The sequence below is a fragment of the Eptesicus fuscus genome, chromosome 6 (genome assembly GCF_027574615.1).
Source record: "Eptesicus fuscus isolate TK198812 chromosome 6, DD_ASM_mEF_20220401, whole genome shotgun sequence".
Taxonomy (NCBI): Eukaryota; Metazoa; Chordata; class Mammalia; order Chiroptera; family Vespertilionidae; genus Eptesicus; species Eptesicus fuscus.
In genome coordinates, this window is record NC_072478.1 from 23,755,916 (window position 1) to 23,770,395 (window position 14,480).

General features: G+C 48.5%; 1 protein-coding gene and 1 non-coding gene across 8 annotated transcripts in view; both read right to left on the reverse strand.

Annotated features, from left to right (window-relative positions):
• Positions 1 to 14,480, reverse strand: part of DNM2 (dynamin 2) — an 82,501-nt gene that overhangs the window by 16,860 nt on the left and 51,161 nt on the right. For 3 of the 7 annotated variants that reach the window (XM_008158046.3, XM_008158042.3, XM_008158040.3), the window contains exons 8-14: positions 13,124 to 13,259; positions 10,740 to 10,807; positions 9,963 to 10,101; positions 7,517 to 7,603; positions 5,087 to 5,157; positions 1,701 to 1,752; positions 822 to 833 (exon numbers count right to left, since the gene is read on the reverse strand). In XM_008158046.3, coding sequence (XP_008156268.1) covers positions 822 to 833; positions 1,701 to 1,752; positions 5,087 to 5,157; positions 7,517 to 7,603; positions 9,963 to 10,101; positions 10,740 to 10,807; positions 13,124 to 13,259 — 565 coding nt within the window. Of the gene's footprint in view, positions 1 to 821; positions 834 to 1,700; positions 1,753 to 5,086; positions 5,158 to 7,516; positions 7,604 to 8,582; positions 8,722 to 9,962; positions 10,102 to 10,739; positions 10,808 to 13,123; positions 13,260 to 14,480 lie in introns of all 7 variants that reach the window. The other 4 variants (XM_008158043.3, XM_008158041.3, XM_008158045.3 and 1 more) reach the window with 3 other exon arrangements.
• Positions 11,913 to 12,015, reverse strand: LOC129149587 (U6 spliceosomal RNA). Its single transcript, XR_008556468.1, has one exon. It is a non-coding gene; the product is annotated as a U6 spliceosomal RNA (small nuclear RNA).

Consider the following 14,480-nt stretch of genomic DNA (forward strand, 5'->3'; position numbering starts at 1 on the left):
AACAACAGGGATGGCAAATACCACTTATGTGGGGGCCACACCCATCAACGAGTAGGAGCTGCCTGAAGTGCTGTGGTAAGAATTCTAGGTGCAATGGGAAAGAATGCTAGGATTAACAAGTGATGTCTGCCACGGGCAAAGGATAAGAGCCTAATCCATTGTGTATCTGCCATGGAGGCAGGATAGTGGCAGCATTCAGGAGTGAGTTCCCTGGTCCATTAGTCATGCCTGTCGTGAACTGGAAATAAATTCTCCAGCCAGTTAGTCACATCTGCCATAGAATGGGGAGTGGTGGCATGCTTAGGAAAGAGTGCCAGGAATGGTTAGCAGGGTCTTCCATGGGCACAGGACAGGGGAGAGGCACAAGGGAAAGAGTGCTAGATCAATTAGTAATGTCTGCCATGAGCACAGGAAGGGGAAATTTTCCCCACGGTGATGTCTGCACTGGGGACAAAGTGGTGGCAGTGGCAAGTTCCAGCAGAGCTTGAGCAAAATCTTCTGAGAAGGATGTGATAAGAGGGAAGGGAGGGAGGGGTATTAGTCAAGTATTTGCCATCCCTGACCTACAGGAAACCAGGTCCACATGTTAGGAATGGGCTGGAGGGGGGCCTTCCACCAGGGCAGTGGTCAGGTTAGTCTGTGTAAGTCCGCTTATGCCCAGGACAACATGACATCAGACATAGGCTGTGGCACGGAGGTTTAGGTTAGCTTGATTGTTAGTAGTTTTTTTATTTTGAGGGGAAGGGAATGTTAAGGAGTGGGGGGGTCTCCACCACCACGACATTCTCTAATGTTTGCTACCACACTAAGCGGGTACTTACCAAGATCTCCCCCTTTGAAAATGCAAAGTTAGGTAAATCAAAGAAGAGCAGGCAGAGAAAAAGAGACGTAAGGGACATGAGGGGACAGAGAAAAAGCAGGAAAGGCACACAAATGGGAAGAGAGAAGAGCAGAGAAAAAAAACAGCAAAAGAAAAAAAATTACATGCTATTAATTATATTCATGGTGTTAATATTTAATTCATTATCATCTCCTGAAACAAAAAAGCAACAACATACGTATCAACAAGCACAAAAAAAATCATGCAGTGGTTACACCCTTCTTTTCCAGAGGGCTCGATAATCGTGCAAGATAAATAGCAGAGTCCCCACCCTCATCCCTGTATGATGTGGAGAAGCAGGAGACACGGGCAGAAAGATGATGATTTTCTCAAAAACCCAAAAAACTAATAGTGGTAAATATAAAGCTGTTCTTATTTCATGGCTTCTGGCTGGGGTACATCATCAAGGTAGAAAACCCTGTGTGTGACTTACGGTTTTTCCACGGGTGGGGTCAAACCACCCCAGAACTCTTTTCACAATGCAGCCTCCCACAGGCTCCTAGTCCTTGGGGCCGAGAACCCAATGTGGCCACAGACACCACTGGTGATTGTGCTGCCCTGAGGGTCAAGTTCTAACCATGGCCTTGGATGTTCAGACAGGGACTCATAGGTGTAGAAAATCTGCCTTGGCCCTGCCAGAGCTTTGGCTCTCAGACCAGTTTCCCAAAGCGTCAAAACCTAAGTGGACTTAAGAGGCTGCAGGGTGAGGATCTGGTGGGGCATGCACACACCAGGTGCCATTGCAAGGCTCAGTGGTCCCTTAGTGCCCTCCCGCCCCCTCCCCTGAGGGTGGAGCTGCGGGCCCTAGAAGGGTGGTTACCTGGTTGGGAATGGCTCTCTTCTTGTTCAGCTGTGTGCTCCTCTGCTGGGCACTGAAACCAAAGCACAGAGAGGCTCATGCAGGTGAGAAGCTGCGAGGGACAGGGAGCAAGAGGCCCTCATGGCCCAGGTGGGGTTCTTTACCACATGAGGGGGCCAGTGACCAGTTAAGGGCAGAGTCAGAGAGAAACTGCCCTGCGCACAAAGGGCTGCCTAAGGGAAAGAGCTCAGGTTCATGGAAGGAGGAAAGGTATGGAGTTAAACTGAGGCTTCTAGGGCCTGATCTCTGTCACTCCTAAGAGCACCAGCTATTTCCAAAGTGACTGGGTACTGGAGCCTCCAAGAATGGGCATGAGGAGCTGGATTCCCAGGTGGCTCAAAGTTAGCCTTGATGGCTTCAGAGTAATCTGAGTGCTTAGGGGTCAAAACCCTGAGGCTTGCTCCCACTCTCAATTCCTACCCCTACCCCTAGCAGTAAGTCCTAAGTAGCTCTGACCACGGTGTTGTCAGACCTGGGAGATCAGACCGTGGGACAGCTGCTTATCAATAAACATCACTCATCTTGAATGGCTCCTGCCCCAAACCAGAGGACAGTCAAGGTCCATAGGGCATGTTTCTACAAGGTCCCTTATTTATCTACAGTCCCAGATAGCTTTTCTTAATCTACCCTGTTTCCTGGCTAGTGCATGCTAGGAAATGATGAGTGCAGATGAAGGTCACGTATCTCGCACCTACTTAGCTCACTTGTTTGTCCTAATGTCATATCTTATCGTATTGCTTTAGCTGGAACTTTCAGATCAGTATGAGAAGGCAAACCATCCTGTTTCATTCTTTTACTCACTGCCTCTGGGGTTTTACATTAAAGTTCAAGTTGGCTGTTGGATAAATTGAGTGTGAGTGAGTGTGTGTGTGTGTGTGTGTGTGTGTGTACACACTCAAAAAGGGAATAAGTTTCTGTTCCCTGATCAGTAAAAATTAAAATATTAAGAATGGAGGTGGAATTTTACCCAATAATTTTCCTAATGTTCAATGAGCTTATTACAGGGCGCTTGCTTTGGGTTTTAGTGTGGAAAGGGCCATGGGAAAGCAGCCCAGAACATCCAAGCAAAGAAGTTTGACCAAAAGTGTCTGAAGACAGGACTGAGCTAAGCCACTCATGGCAGGGCCTGGGTGCTCGAGAGGTCCCAGATATGCTACTTCCTATGGGCTTCCTGGCTCCCTGCCTTTCCTGGCAGCCCACACGGCTGCACCTTTCCCTTGCCTGCCCCCAATAAGAGACCTCCCCCGCAGCCTGCAGGGCCCTCCTGGTGATGGGGCCTGGCCTCTCACCTTCACTTTGCGTTGGTCTCCCATGCTCCTGGCTTCTCGGCCTTCCGTCTCTAACGCTCTCTGGCGTACCCCGCCTGTCACCTGGCTGTCAGGACTTCCTTGGGAAGGTCTCTCCAGGACGCATCCCTTGGTCCCCTTTCCCACAACCCCTCACCTTCCTTTCCAACTTTCATTTTCTCTGTGACAATTTGCTCAATGACAATGTGTCCCCAGTCTGTGGGCTCTGAAGGGGCAAGTGCCAAGTCTGGCTTATTCACTGTCCTAATCCAAAGGCCCTGAAACAGTGCTCCATGGTTGTTCAGTGGGACCCTGGGATATCCCACCTAGGACTGGGGCCCTGGTTTATACCTAGGCTGGGCGGAGCCTGGCACCCTGGGCCCCGCCCCCAGCTGTTCACACACCAGGGAAAAGGCACACAGCAGGCAATACCCACCAGGTCACCAGCTGCTCAGTATAGTAACAGCTGGGGGAGGTGGGAAGGCGCAGGAATCCAGAGGAAAGAGTGGAGTGGTCAAAGGAAAAACAGGAGAAATTGTGAGAAGGAACTGTGGATGAAGTGTGAGAAGCAGAGATATCAAGGTGAGAAAAACAGCAGCAAACCGAACAGGGAGGACCAGTGTTTTCAGCCTACATACAACTGGCTGCTGGGGATAAGAGCAGGAGGGTCTGCTCCCCAGGCTCCGAGAAACACCTGAGGGGTGGTCCATGGCCTGTGCCCCCCAGCCCACTCCCAGCAGGGACTACTCAGCTGGAGCCTGAAGTTTATGATCATGCCCTTATTCATTCATTCTACTCACCTACCATGTGCCCAGCACAGAACAGCTGCTCAATTAACTGTTGAGTGCATTGATAAATGTTACCTGGTAACTACTTAGCACAACAGAGAATCCCCCGACAGAAAGACCCTCTTGCTGCAGCCCTCTAGCCCAAGATTAGGCTCTAGCAGGCCCCTCCTCAAAAATGCCTCCCTGTACCCGCCAAGGTCAGGCCAGAAGGCCGCCCACTGAACTCCCATGGGCCCTATACAGTCCCCGCCCCAGCACTGACCACACTGTATCCTAACTGTCCAGGTGCACGTCTGTCCCTGGCATGGGACCTTCTTTTGAGGGTGGGGACCTGGGCCTATGCTTACTCAATGCTGTGTCATAGGGCCTGGCACAGAGAGACAATATTTGCTAAATGATACAAGGGAGTTGGCTACCAATGGTCTGCTATGCTATGTGGCTCAAGCAACAAAACCTTTGTGAGCCACCAGAACAATCCATATGACACCCAAGCTTACTGAGAGGGGTACAAGGGCTGAAGGAGTCAGTGGGAGATGCCTGAGACCACCAGCATTTATATCTACATCTTGCTGAAATCAGAGCTCCCTGGTCTAGCCCCTTATCTAGGTTCCATGGAAGGTTCTGGTTTTAAATCTACAGTGTATAAATGGAGTCCTAACTGGTTTGGCTCAGTGGAAAGAGCGCCGGGCCTGCGGATGGAAGGGTCCCAGGTTCAATTCCCGGTCAAGGGCACATACCTCAGTTGCAGGCTCCTCCCGGCCTGGGCCCTGATCGGGCTTATGCAGGAGGCAACCAATCAATGTGTTTCCCTCACATCGGTCTTTCTCTCTGTCTTTCCCTCTCTCTTCCACTCTCTCTAAAAATCAATGGAAAAATATCCTCAGGCGAGGATTAAATAAAAATAAAAAATAAAAAAATAAATGGAAGCTGTGGTGATGCAGGGCAGCCCTGACCCATGAGACTCTATGAAAGCGCCAAGTGCACATGGAGTCTGGGAAAGCTGCACAGGAGCCTATGACAGGCTCTGAGAAGGGCCTCAGGCAAGGAAGCCCTGGAGGCTAGCCAGCCTTGTCCTTTCCTCGTGAATTTGACCCCAGGACTGCACTTTCTTCCTTAAACCTCTGGTGCCCTCATAGGAGATGCAGTGGGGACAATGTGGATGGTCCAGGCAACCTTCCAGACACTCTCACCCCAGGAGCCCTGACACAGAGGGAATCCCAACTGAGGGTGGACTGGTGCCAGCCCATCAGCCGCTGTACCCAACAGTACATACTTGGCAAATCCAATGAAGTCCTCGTGGTTTGTGTTGATGTAGGACTGCTCAATGTCAATGAGAAGAAGAATCTGAGGGAAAGCAGAAGCCTCGGTGAGTACACATGGTCCCCGGCATGACTTTCTGACTTTATAACAGTGTGAAAGTGGTAAGCGCATTCAGCAGAAACCATACTTTGGATTTTGATTTTGATCTTTTCCTGGGCTAGTGATATGTAACACGATACTCTCTTATGATGCTGGGCAGCAAGACCTAATTCCCAGTCAGCCAAACGATCATGAGGGTCAACAATTGATACTCTACAGCAAGCATGTCAAACTCAAAGGCTAACACGGGCCAAATAAACAAGGCATGTGGCCCACGGGCCACAAGTTTGACATGCTTACTCTACAGTGCATTCACTGTATTAGATGATTTTGCCCAACTGTAGGCTCATTTAAGTGTTCTGAACATGTTTATGGTAGGTTAGGCCAAGCTATAATGTTCAAAGTTAGGTAAATTAAATGCATTTGCAGCTTACTTTATTTTCAACTTACCATGAGGTTATCAGGATGTAACCTCATCGTTACATCCTGATAAACTCATTGTAATCTGAGGAGCATCTGTATAGAGCCCAGCATGGCAGGCAGGGGCAGCGGACAAAGCACTTTTCACAAAGGGGTAGGGTGCGGGTGCAGAACCGGGCTGCTTCTCGGGCACAAGAACAGGGGCACATCTCCCCCCGAAAATACACCTGGGGTACATCTGTAGGGGGAAGGGAACACAGGTGCTTCCAGACGCCAGGGACTCACAACTAAGTAAGTTTGAGCCAACCAACCAGAGAGAGGCAGTCATGGTCATAGGCATAGCCTCTGGGGCTGACCACCTGGGCTGCAGGCTTGGCTCAGCCACTGTCTGGCTGTGTGACCCTGGGCCCCATGTTACCAAGTTGTGGAATAGGGGCACAAGAGGCCCACTTCAAAGAGTTAAATCATTCACAATATGCAACGTCTTTAGCTAGCACCTGGCATTTCATAAGTACTACATTTAAACAGCAAAGATAACCTGGCCAGGTGAGGACATTAAAATGAAACACACACACACCAGTGGGGATGTCATCAAAGATAAGGGATAGGCCCTTACACAGTACCCTGCCCCTTCCTATCACCTCACTGTGGCTCCAAGCCCTCAAGCATAAAACAGGCCAGGCAGTAGGTCAGACCTTATGGGGTTGTCGGAAAATTCTGGGGTGCTCCACTGTTGCTAGTTTTATAAAGCCTGAATCCCACTATCCCGGAGCCAGTGCATCAAGCCTAGCAGTGTCGACAGGGAGGCAACCAGGGGCTGTGGTGTGCATGGAAGGGACAGCAGCATCCTTGACAGCAACGACAACAAAACAAACTGGAATCTCTCAAGCTTTTGATACAGATTCTAGGCTACAGAAGCTCTGAGGAAACAGGCACAGGTTGACAGGGGGATCCTCTGACGGACAAATGATCCAGTTTTCTCCATCAAGGTCAAGGGGAGAAGAACCATTCTATACAGGTGACATCACAACCAAATACAACACGTCGGCTTGTTTTGGTTCTGGCTTAAACAAACAGCTGCCAAGAGACCACAGTAGACAACTGAGGGGAAGTGACTAAGAGCAGGTGTTGGGGCATATGAAGGAGGAATGAAGGCCCTTAGCTCACATAGCAGGGAACAGGTGAGACTCCCACTGTGACTGCTTAGAGGAACCCACTCTCTGCCTTTGTGTGTGCTTGGATGGTCTCCACAGGAAAACTAAACCACAAAAAGCACCCTACTGTCCTCTGGCAGGCAAATAGATAAACAAGCTGTGGTCCACACATTCAGCGATCAAAAGTAACAAACGTCAGCCCGGCCGGTGGCTCAGATGGCTGGAGTGTTATCCTGTACACCAAAGGGCTACAGGTTCGATTCCTGGTCAAGGGCACATACCTAGGTTGCGGGGGTACGAGAAGCAACCTAATGAAGTTTCTCTTTCACATCGATGTTTCTCTCCCCCACCCCCCCACACCGTTACTCTCTCTCTCAAATCAATAAAAAAAATATCCCCAGGTGAGGATAAAAAAACAAACTTCAGATATACCACAAACAACAGGGATGAACCCCAAATATATTATGCTGAGAGAAGGAAGTCAGAATCAAAAAGCTATGTAGTACAGGAGACCTTTCACAGAACATTCTGGAAAAAAAGGGCAAAACCATAGGAACAGGAAGCAGCCAAGTGATTGCCAGGACCTGGGGGTCAGTGAGGGGTTGACGGCAAAAGGGCAAAGGATGAGAGTTCTGGAGGGGTGATAGAACCGTTCTATATTGTGATTGAGGTGGGGGTTACTGCATGCATTTGTCAAAACTCAAAATACTGTACACTCAAGATTTACTGCAAGTAAATTATACCTGAAAATTAAAACAAAAAGCCAATACCTGGTCCTTGGTTCTCCCTTCCCGTTCTCGGATGTAAGTGGTGACAATTCGCTCTGTTTCCTCTCTCAACCGGGGGTAGGAGCTGAGCTGAGGGGAAAGCAGAGTGGCAGAGTTGGCTGGGTCCTCATGGCATGGGAAGCAATGTGAACCACACAGAAAACATGGGGGAGGTGGGTGACATGAGGTGGGCCCACCGCATCCCCACTCCACTCCTGTCTCATAGCTGCTCCAGCTGGTAGACAAGGGGACAGTGGGGGGACGGTGGGCCAGAGAGAGTGACAGGGTCCCCATGCGCAAGCAAAGATGCTTTTTGAGAATGCAATTTAGAGTTGGAAAGTGGCAGAGAATGTGGGTGACAGCCATCCCCTCCCGCCCAGCACTAGGTGGGAGCCAGGACACTGATTATAATTAAAGCCACCAGTCACTGGGATGAGTGCCCTTGCCCAGCTCATGAGCGCGTAGCGACTGTTCTAAGATGGTGGGTTGGCATCTGGGTCATCTATCTCAGAGGGATCCCCTTGTAGAAAACTGTTCCTCATCATCTCATCTCTGGAACCCACTCCTCTAACACCCCCAGAGCTCCAGCCAAGCACATGAAGAACCACCTTCTGCAGTTTGGGTTAAGCTCAATTTTGAAGAAAATTGAGTTGGACAGTCAAAATCACCTGATGAAAACTCACTAAATGTCCCGTGACATAAGAGCACGAAGATCTGCACATGGCAATGTTTTACTGCTTTGCTGACAGTTTGGAAACCCCCTTTCTCTCAGGTCTCAGGAACGGGCACTGACTCTCATCCCCACTGCCTGCTGAGTAAATGCTTTTGGCAACATCAAAGGCCTCCCAGCCCCTTCAGTAGCCCAAACTGCAAAGGTGGCACACACGTGCGATGCAGCTCGCCCGATTTTGTCTGCCAATGCAAATTGAGATGTCGTTAAGTGACAACTGGCCTATGGAGAGGGGGTCCATCTGAGGCAGAGTCTCCCAGATGCACGGGTTAAGACTAACAACAGAGGGAGAAGATGGGGGACAGATGCGTAGGTGATAATAACAAAACCTTCTATTACCTTCTCGGCACACTTTTTAATGACCGTGGCCAGTTCTGAGACCACGAGATCAACACACTTCAAACTCGGCTCTTTGAGTTTTACAATCTGTTTTTTCACAATGGCTTCAAAGGCCATATCAGGGGTGAAGAGCCCCGTCCTGGGTCATGCGAAGGGCGGGACCAGTAGAAAGACACCCAGAGACAGTGCAGGCCACACACCCGGGATTGGGGGGGGGGAGGGGGAGAAGAGGGAGAGAGAGAAAGAGAAAGAGAGAGAGAGAGAGAGAGGGAGAGAGAGAGAGAGAGAAACGAGAGTCAGTTGGTTAGTGACATGCATGGAGGAGTCTGTGCCCGCATTTGCCCCGGAAGCTGCTTCGGATCAAAGAGGCATCCTGGGTCCCAGGGGTGGACTTGGTCTGGGTTTAATTACGGAAGTGCTAAGGGTCAGTGTCTTCGTGCAGATGGCTATGGGTGTGGGGACGCTTTGTGTTTTCATTATCTGTGACAACGGGCTCCAGGATGACAATCTCCAACCCATCTGGGTTTCTTTCCCCTTCCTTTTCCAATCGAAGAAGCTTAAGAAGCAAATGTGGGCTTTTCCAGACTGAGAACAGAAGGCTCAAGCAGAAATCCTCTGCCTGGGAAGGCAGACCCAGAGCTCTATGGCCATCGTGGACGTGCAAGCACAAACTGCCCATCGAGAAGCGCTTCAGCTGCTTGGCCAAAGCATGCTGCCCTGGGAGCCAGGCCCACGGGGGAACCCAGCATGTCTTGCTGGGGGGAGGCAGTGGCCCAAGCACATAGGCACTTGTGACCTAGTGGATCTGAGGACTGGCTACCTGGGGGAACAGCACTGCTCCTGGGGAAGGCAAGGGAACTAGAGGAGGCAGTTAGGAGCCGAGCCAACTTTGGGACCCGAGCACTCATTATACATTAGCGTTTGGGCCTTTCCTGGCACCCGGGGGACAGAAACATGACTGGCTCCAGGGAAGCCCAAGGGTGTCACTCAAGGAGGAGTGACAGCCAGGGAGGTTCAGGGAGCCATGCCTCCAGCAGCTGACACAGGGTTCCTCTCTGTTTCTCAGAAGGCAGCAAAGCGACAGCCCAATTCCATCAGACACATGCTAGGCTTGGTATCAGGGTCCCAGGGAGCCCTGCCCACCAGTATGCCCAGTTCTGGAGGCCTGATACCTCCCCCGTCCCCCCACCAGCTGCACCTAGGCCGACATGCCCCTGCCCCAGCCTCTGGGAAGATGCCACGTTCTTGGAAACCAAGGCAATCTGTAGGCAGGGGGAAGGCACTATGGGGCACAGGCTGAAGCAGCACTGGGAGCCTGATACCAAAGCCCTGAACCCCCGTTTCCACGCGGCCAGGAGTCCCCTGCCAAGGGGCCAATACCTTACTGGTACACTGCCTAACTGTATTGATTAGCTCCTGGATAACCAGGTCGACACATTTCAGACAGGGCTCTTTCAGCTTGACGACCTGCTTTTTCACAATGGCCTCGAATGCCAGGTCCGGGGTGAAGAGCCCGGTCCTAAAACCATCCAAACCCAGGGGCAGGGGAGATAAGTCAGAGAAAAACAAAGCATGGTCAGCAATCTCACAGGTAGAGGCCGGGTTCCCACGAAAGAACAAAGGTCATGGCAAGTCTAGGGGTCAGATGCCTGTGTCCACTACCTGGAAACCCCAGGGCAACCTGAGGACCCCATGGTGATGTGACACTGAATGACTGGAATAACTATTTTTGTTGGAATATAGAGGGACCCAGGAGGCTCACAGGGAACCCAGAATGGGTTCAAACACTGGATTCCTGTAATCATGACTCAGATCTTGCACCCCACCCCCACCCCCAGGGCAAATATGCAGCGAGCCTTCTTGGATGACTACAGTAACTAGGACTCATGCCAACTGACTGGGGGCGAGGGGGGGTGGTTAACTAAATGTTTAAACCAAGGGCAGCAGACAGTCCTGTGACCCATGACCTACTCATATAGGACTGAGCCCATTCACCCTCAAGTGCCCTTGGAGAGAGGTATAGCTACTGACAACCACCCAGGAACCCTGTTAAGACCTCACAATCAGGGCACCCAGAGGTTTGGGGGGGACAAACTGACTAGAGAATGGCACCGCAAAGGTAAAGGGAACAATGGCAACGCTCCCTGTGGAACTTGCCTGACACCATGAATGTTCTTAATGGCGTAGCTGATCTCCCGTCTTAAGTCTTTCTCATCAAACTCCATCTGAGAACAGAGAAACCAAACACTAGCAAGGATGTACCTGGGGCTCCTTCAGAACAGGTGTTTATTTGGAGAACATTGTTTCCTGTGTGCATCTGTATTCACATTGCAGAATATTAAATTGGTCAAAAATTTTAAAAATATTAAAACCTAGTATCAGCAAGGATGCTGTGAAACTAACATTCTTGCTCTCTTAGAGGAAACATGAATTCATATAAAAACTTTTTTGGGGCCACTTGCACTACAAATTAAGAACCTCTAAAGATATACCTAAAAATAAAAAATATATACCTATAATGTCACCGGGTAATTTTTAAAGCTCTAGAAATTTATCATGAGGGATTAATAAAGAATTAGCGCCCTAGCTGGATTGGCTCAGTGGATAGAGCATTGGCCTGCGGACTGAGCGGTCCCGGGTTCGATTCCTGTCAAGGGCACATGCCCAGGTTGCAGGCTTGCTCCCCAGTAGGAGGCATGCAGGAGGCAGCCGATCAATGATTCTCTCCCAATAATGATGTTTCTATCTCTCCCTTTCCCTTCCTCTCTGAAATCAATAAATACATATTAAAAAAAAAAAAATTAGCTACATTCCCAGCCAGTGTGGCTCAATGGCTGAGCGTTGACCTATGAACCAAGAGGTCACCGTTCGGCTCCTGGTCAGGGCACATTCCCGGGTTTTGGGCTCGATCCCTAGTAGGGGGCATGCAGGAGATATCCGATCAATGATTCTCTCTCGTCATTGATGCTTCTCTCTCTCCCTCTTCCTCCCGCTCTGAAATCAATAAAAATACATTAAAAAAAAAAAAAGAACTAGCTACATTTACAAAACTATTCATAACACTAAAATATGTGTGTGGGTGTGGGGGGGCGGGGGGGACTAAATGTCCACAAAGGGAGACTGCTAAATGCATGATGGGACATACATAAAATAATAAATAGCTTTGTTATTGATGATACATGAAATGTTTATGATTAATTTTGAAAGATGGCCACCACATGAAAAAAGCATGATATAAAGACATAAATTTTTAAAAATATATATGTGCACATAAGTATGGATGAATATATGTGCTATGTTTGTATATTCAAGGGTGGCTTTTTTTTTTTTAAAAGGAATGGTTCACGAATTTGCGTGTCATCCTTGAGCAGGGGCCATGCCAATCTTCTCTGTGTCAGTCCAATTTTACAGTCTGTGCTGCCAAAGCGAGCATAAGGAAGGCTTTCTACTTGCATAGAAATAATTCTTAAAGGACACACATCCAGGTGCTAACAGGAGTTGTCTGTGGGTGTTAGGATTATGGGAGTGTTCCTGCTTTTAACTTACTCTTTAATTGAAAAAAAAACTTTACTGATTTTCATAAAATTAAGTGATCACAGTAAAAAGTAAAAGTTCAAGAATAACGCCCTAGCTGGATTGGGTCAGTGGATAGAACATAGGCCTGCGGACTGAAGGGTCCCTGGTTCAATTCTGGTCAAGGGCACATGCCCAGGTTGCTGGCTCGATCCCCAACAGGGGGCGTGCAAGAGGCAACTAATCAATGATTCTCTCTCATCATTGATGCTTCTATCTCTTTCTCCCTCTCCTTACCTCTCTGAAAACAATAAAAATATATTAAAAAAAAAAAGTTCAAGCAAATGTTTTACACCCTGGCCAATGTGGTTGGAGTGTTGTCTCATAAACCAAAAGGTGGTGGTTTCAATTTCTGGTCAAACCCACATTGTGAGTTTGATCCCCTGTCCGGGTGCATGCGGAAGGCAACCAATCAATGATAAATGTTTCTCTCTCTTCCTTCCTTCCTCTCCCTAAAATCCATAAAATAAATTTTTAAAAAAGTTCAAGTAAACTGTTTTTAAAAATCTCAAATTCCAGGTCGAGAACTCTAAGAACATCCTTACAGGTCTATGCAAATACACACATCAAAACACACAGGTGTAATTTCATATGGAAGGGTATTACAAATATTGTCTGTTATGCTGCACATGTTGGGTCCATAACCTGCTTTTTCTTTTTTCAACCTGCTAAGGACATGTGAATTTCCCCTATTTTCTATGTATTTTGCAAAGGAAATACATTGTATTGGCTTTTGTCAGAGGGAAAAAAAAAAAAGAACTTTGTACATCTCTGCTGGAAAGTTGTAAGCTGCCTGCTCAGGGAAGGAAACCCATAGGAGACGCCTCCCCAGGCCATACTCTACCCAGGGCAGGCTCAGGCATGAAGGCCAGAGTTCAAGACGGAAAACTCTGGAAGGAGGATAGGCTCAAGGCCAAGCAGATGGGTGCCTGACCAGGGACAGGAGGGCCCAGCCCTTGCCGAACTACCTTCACCAGCTCGAAGGGAAACCGCTCATGGAAGATGCGATTGATTCGGGCGCCCCCGGAGAGCTCCAGTGTGTCCACTTGGTCTCCAGAGCCCTCTATCCGCTTTTCAAAGTCCACCCCAAATTGCTGGACCATCCTACGAGGAAAAAGAAAACACGAACATTAAGCAGAGGTTTCAACAAAGCTCTGGTGTTATGTCCTGAGTCAAGCCATGGTTCAGTTCCCCCTTTTAGTTTTTAGGAACAAAACCTATGTGTATATCAAAACAAAATTCAGGAGCTGCAGGTGGCAAGCACTTGCTACATTCCAGGCCCATTCTATATGACCTGTTACGGTCATTCACTGAACTGAAGGAGGTGCAGTTAATACTCCATTTTGCAGATGACAAGAGTGAGGTGTGGGGGTCACAACTTAGCAACCTCACCTCTGCCCTGAGGTTTGGACTAATCCAACAGGATCATAGAGTGAAATGGTAGTTCCTTCACATAGTTCAGGTGGCTTCCGCCACCTCCCAGCACGTGGGTCGGCACTCCACCACTATAGGCTGAGGCCTTTGTCCCTCTGAGCCTCAGTTCCTTCATCTGGAAAGTGGGTTGATCATAGCAGCACCTTCACACAAGGTCACTGTGAGGATTCAAAAAGTTTCTAGATTTCATCAACTCCTAAGAAATCACTAATCCTAAAATGCAATCCTATTCTATTCTCCCACAAAAAAATAAAAAATGCTGTCAAATCATGGTAATTCACCTAAAACTTCTGAATTCAGAGAAGTCAAAATGTCACATAGTTGACCAAATGTGCTAATACCACGATTGGCCCCTTAGAATCCAGCCTAGCCCTTACAAAGTATGTAAGTGCTGCGAATTAGTGCTGTGACAATGTGAGCAGTAAAGATCTAAGATATTTACTAGTGTCTTGATTTTCCTTGGCATTTCTAATTGCTCCCCCCAGTCCCTTACACTGTCTGCCTTAGTCATTTCCTCATCTCTGCCTCCCAAATTCTTAGGCAACTCAAGCATTGACAGACCTCGAAGATATTGCAGGTTCAGTTCCAGATAACTGCAATAAAGCAAATAAAGCCAGTGATATGAAATTTTTTGTTTCCCATGCATATATGTTACTTTTACACTATACTGCAGTCTACTAAGAGTTCCAATAACATTATGTTTAAAAAAAACACACGTACATGCCTCAATTAAAAAACACTTTTGCCCCGGCTGGGTTGGTTGGAGTGTCATCTTGTACACCAAAAGGTGGCGGGTTCAATTCCTAGTCAGAACACATACCTAGGTTGTGGGTTCAATCCCCAGTTAGGGCATATACAGGAGGCAACTGTTTGATGTTTCCCTTTCATACC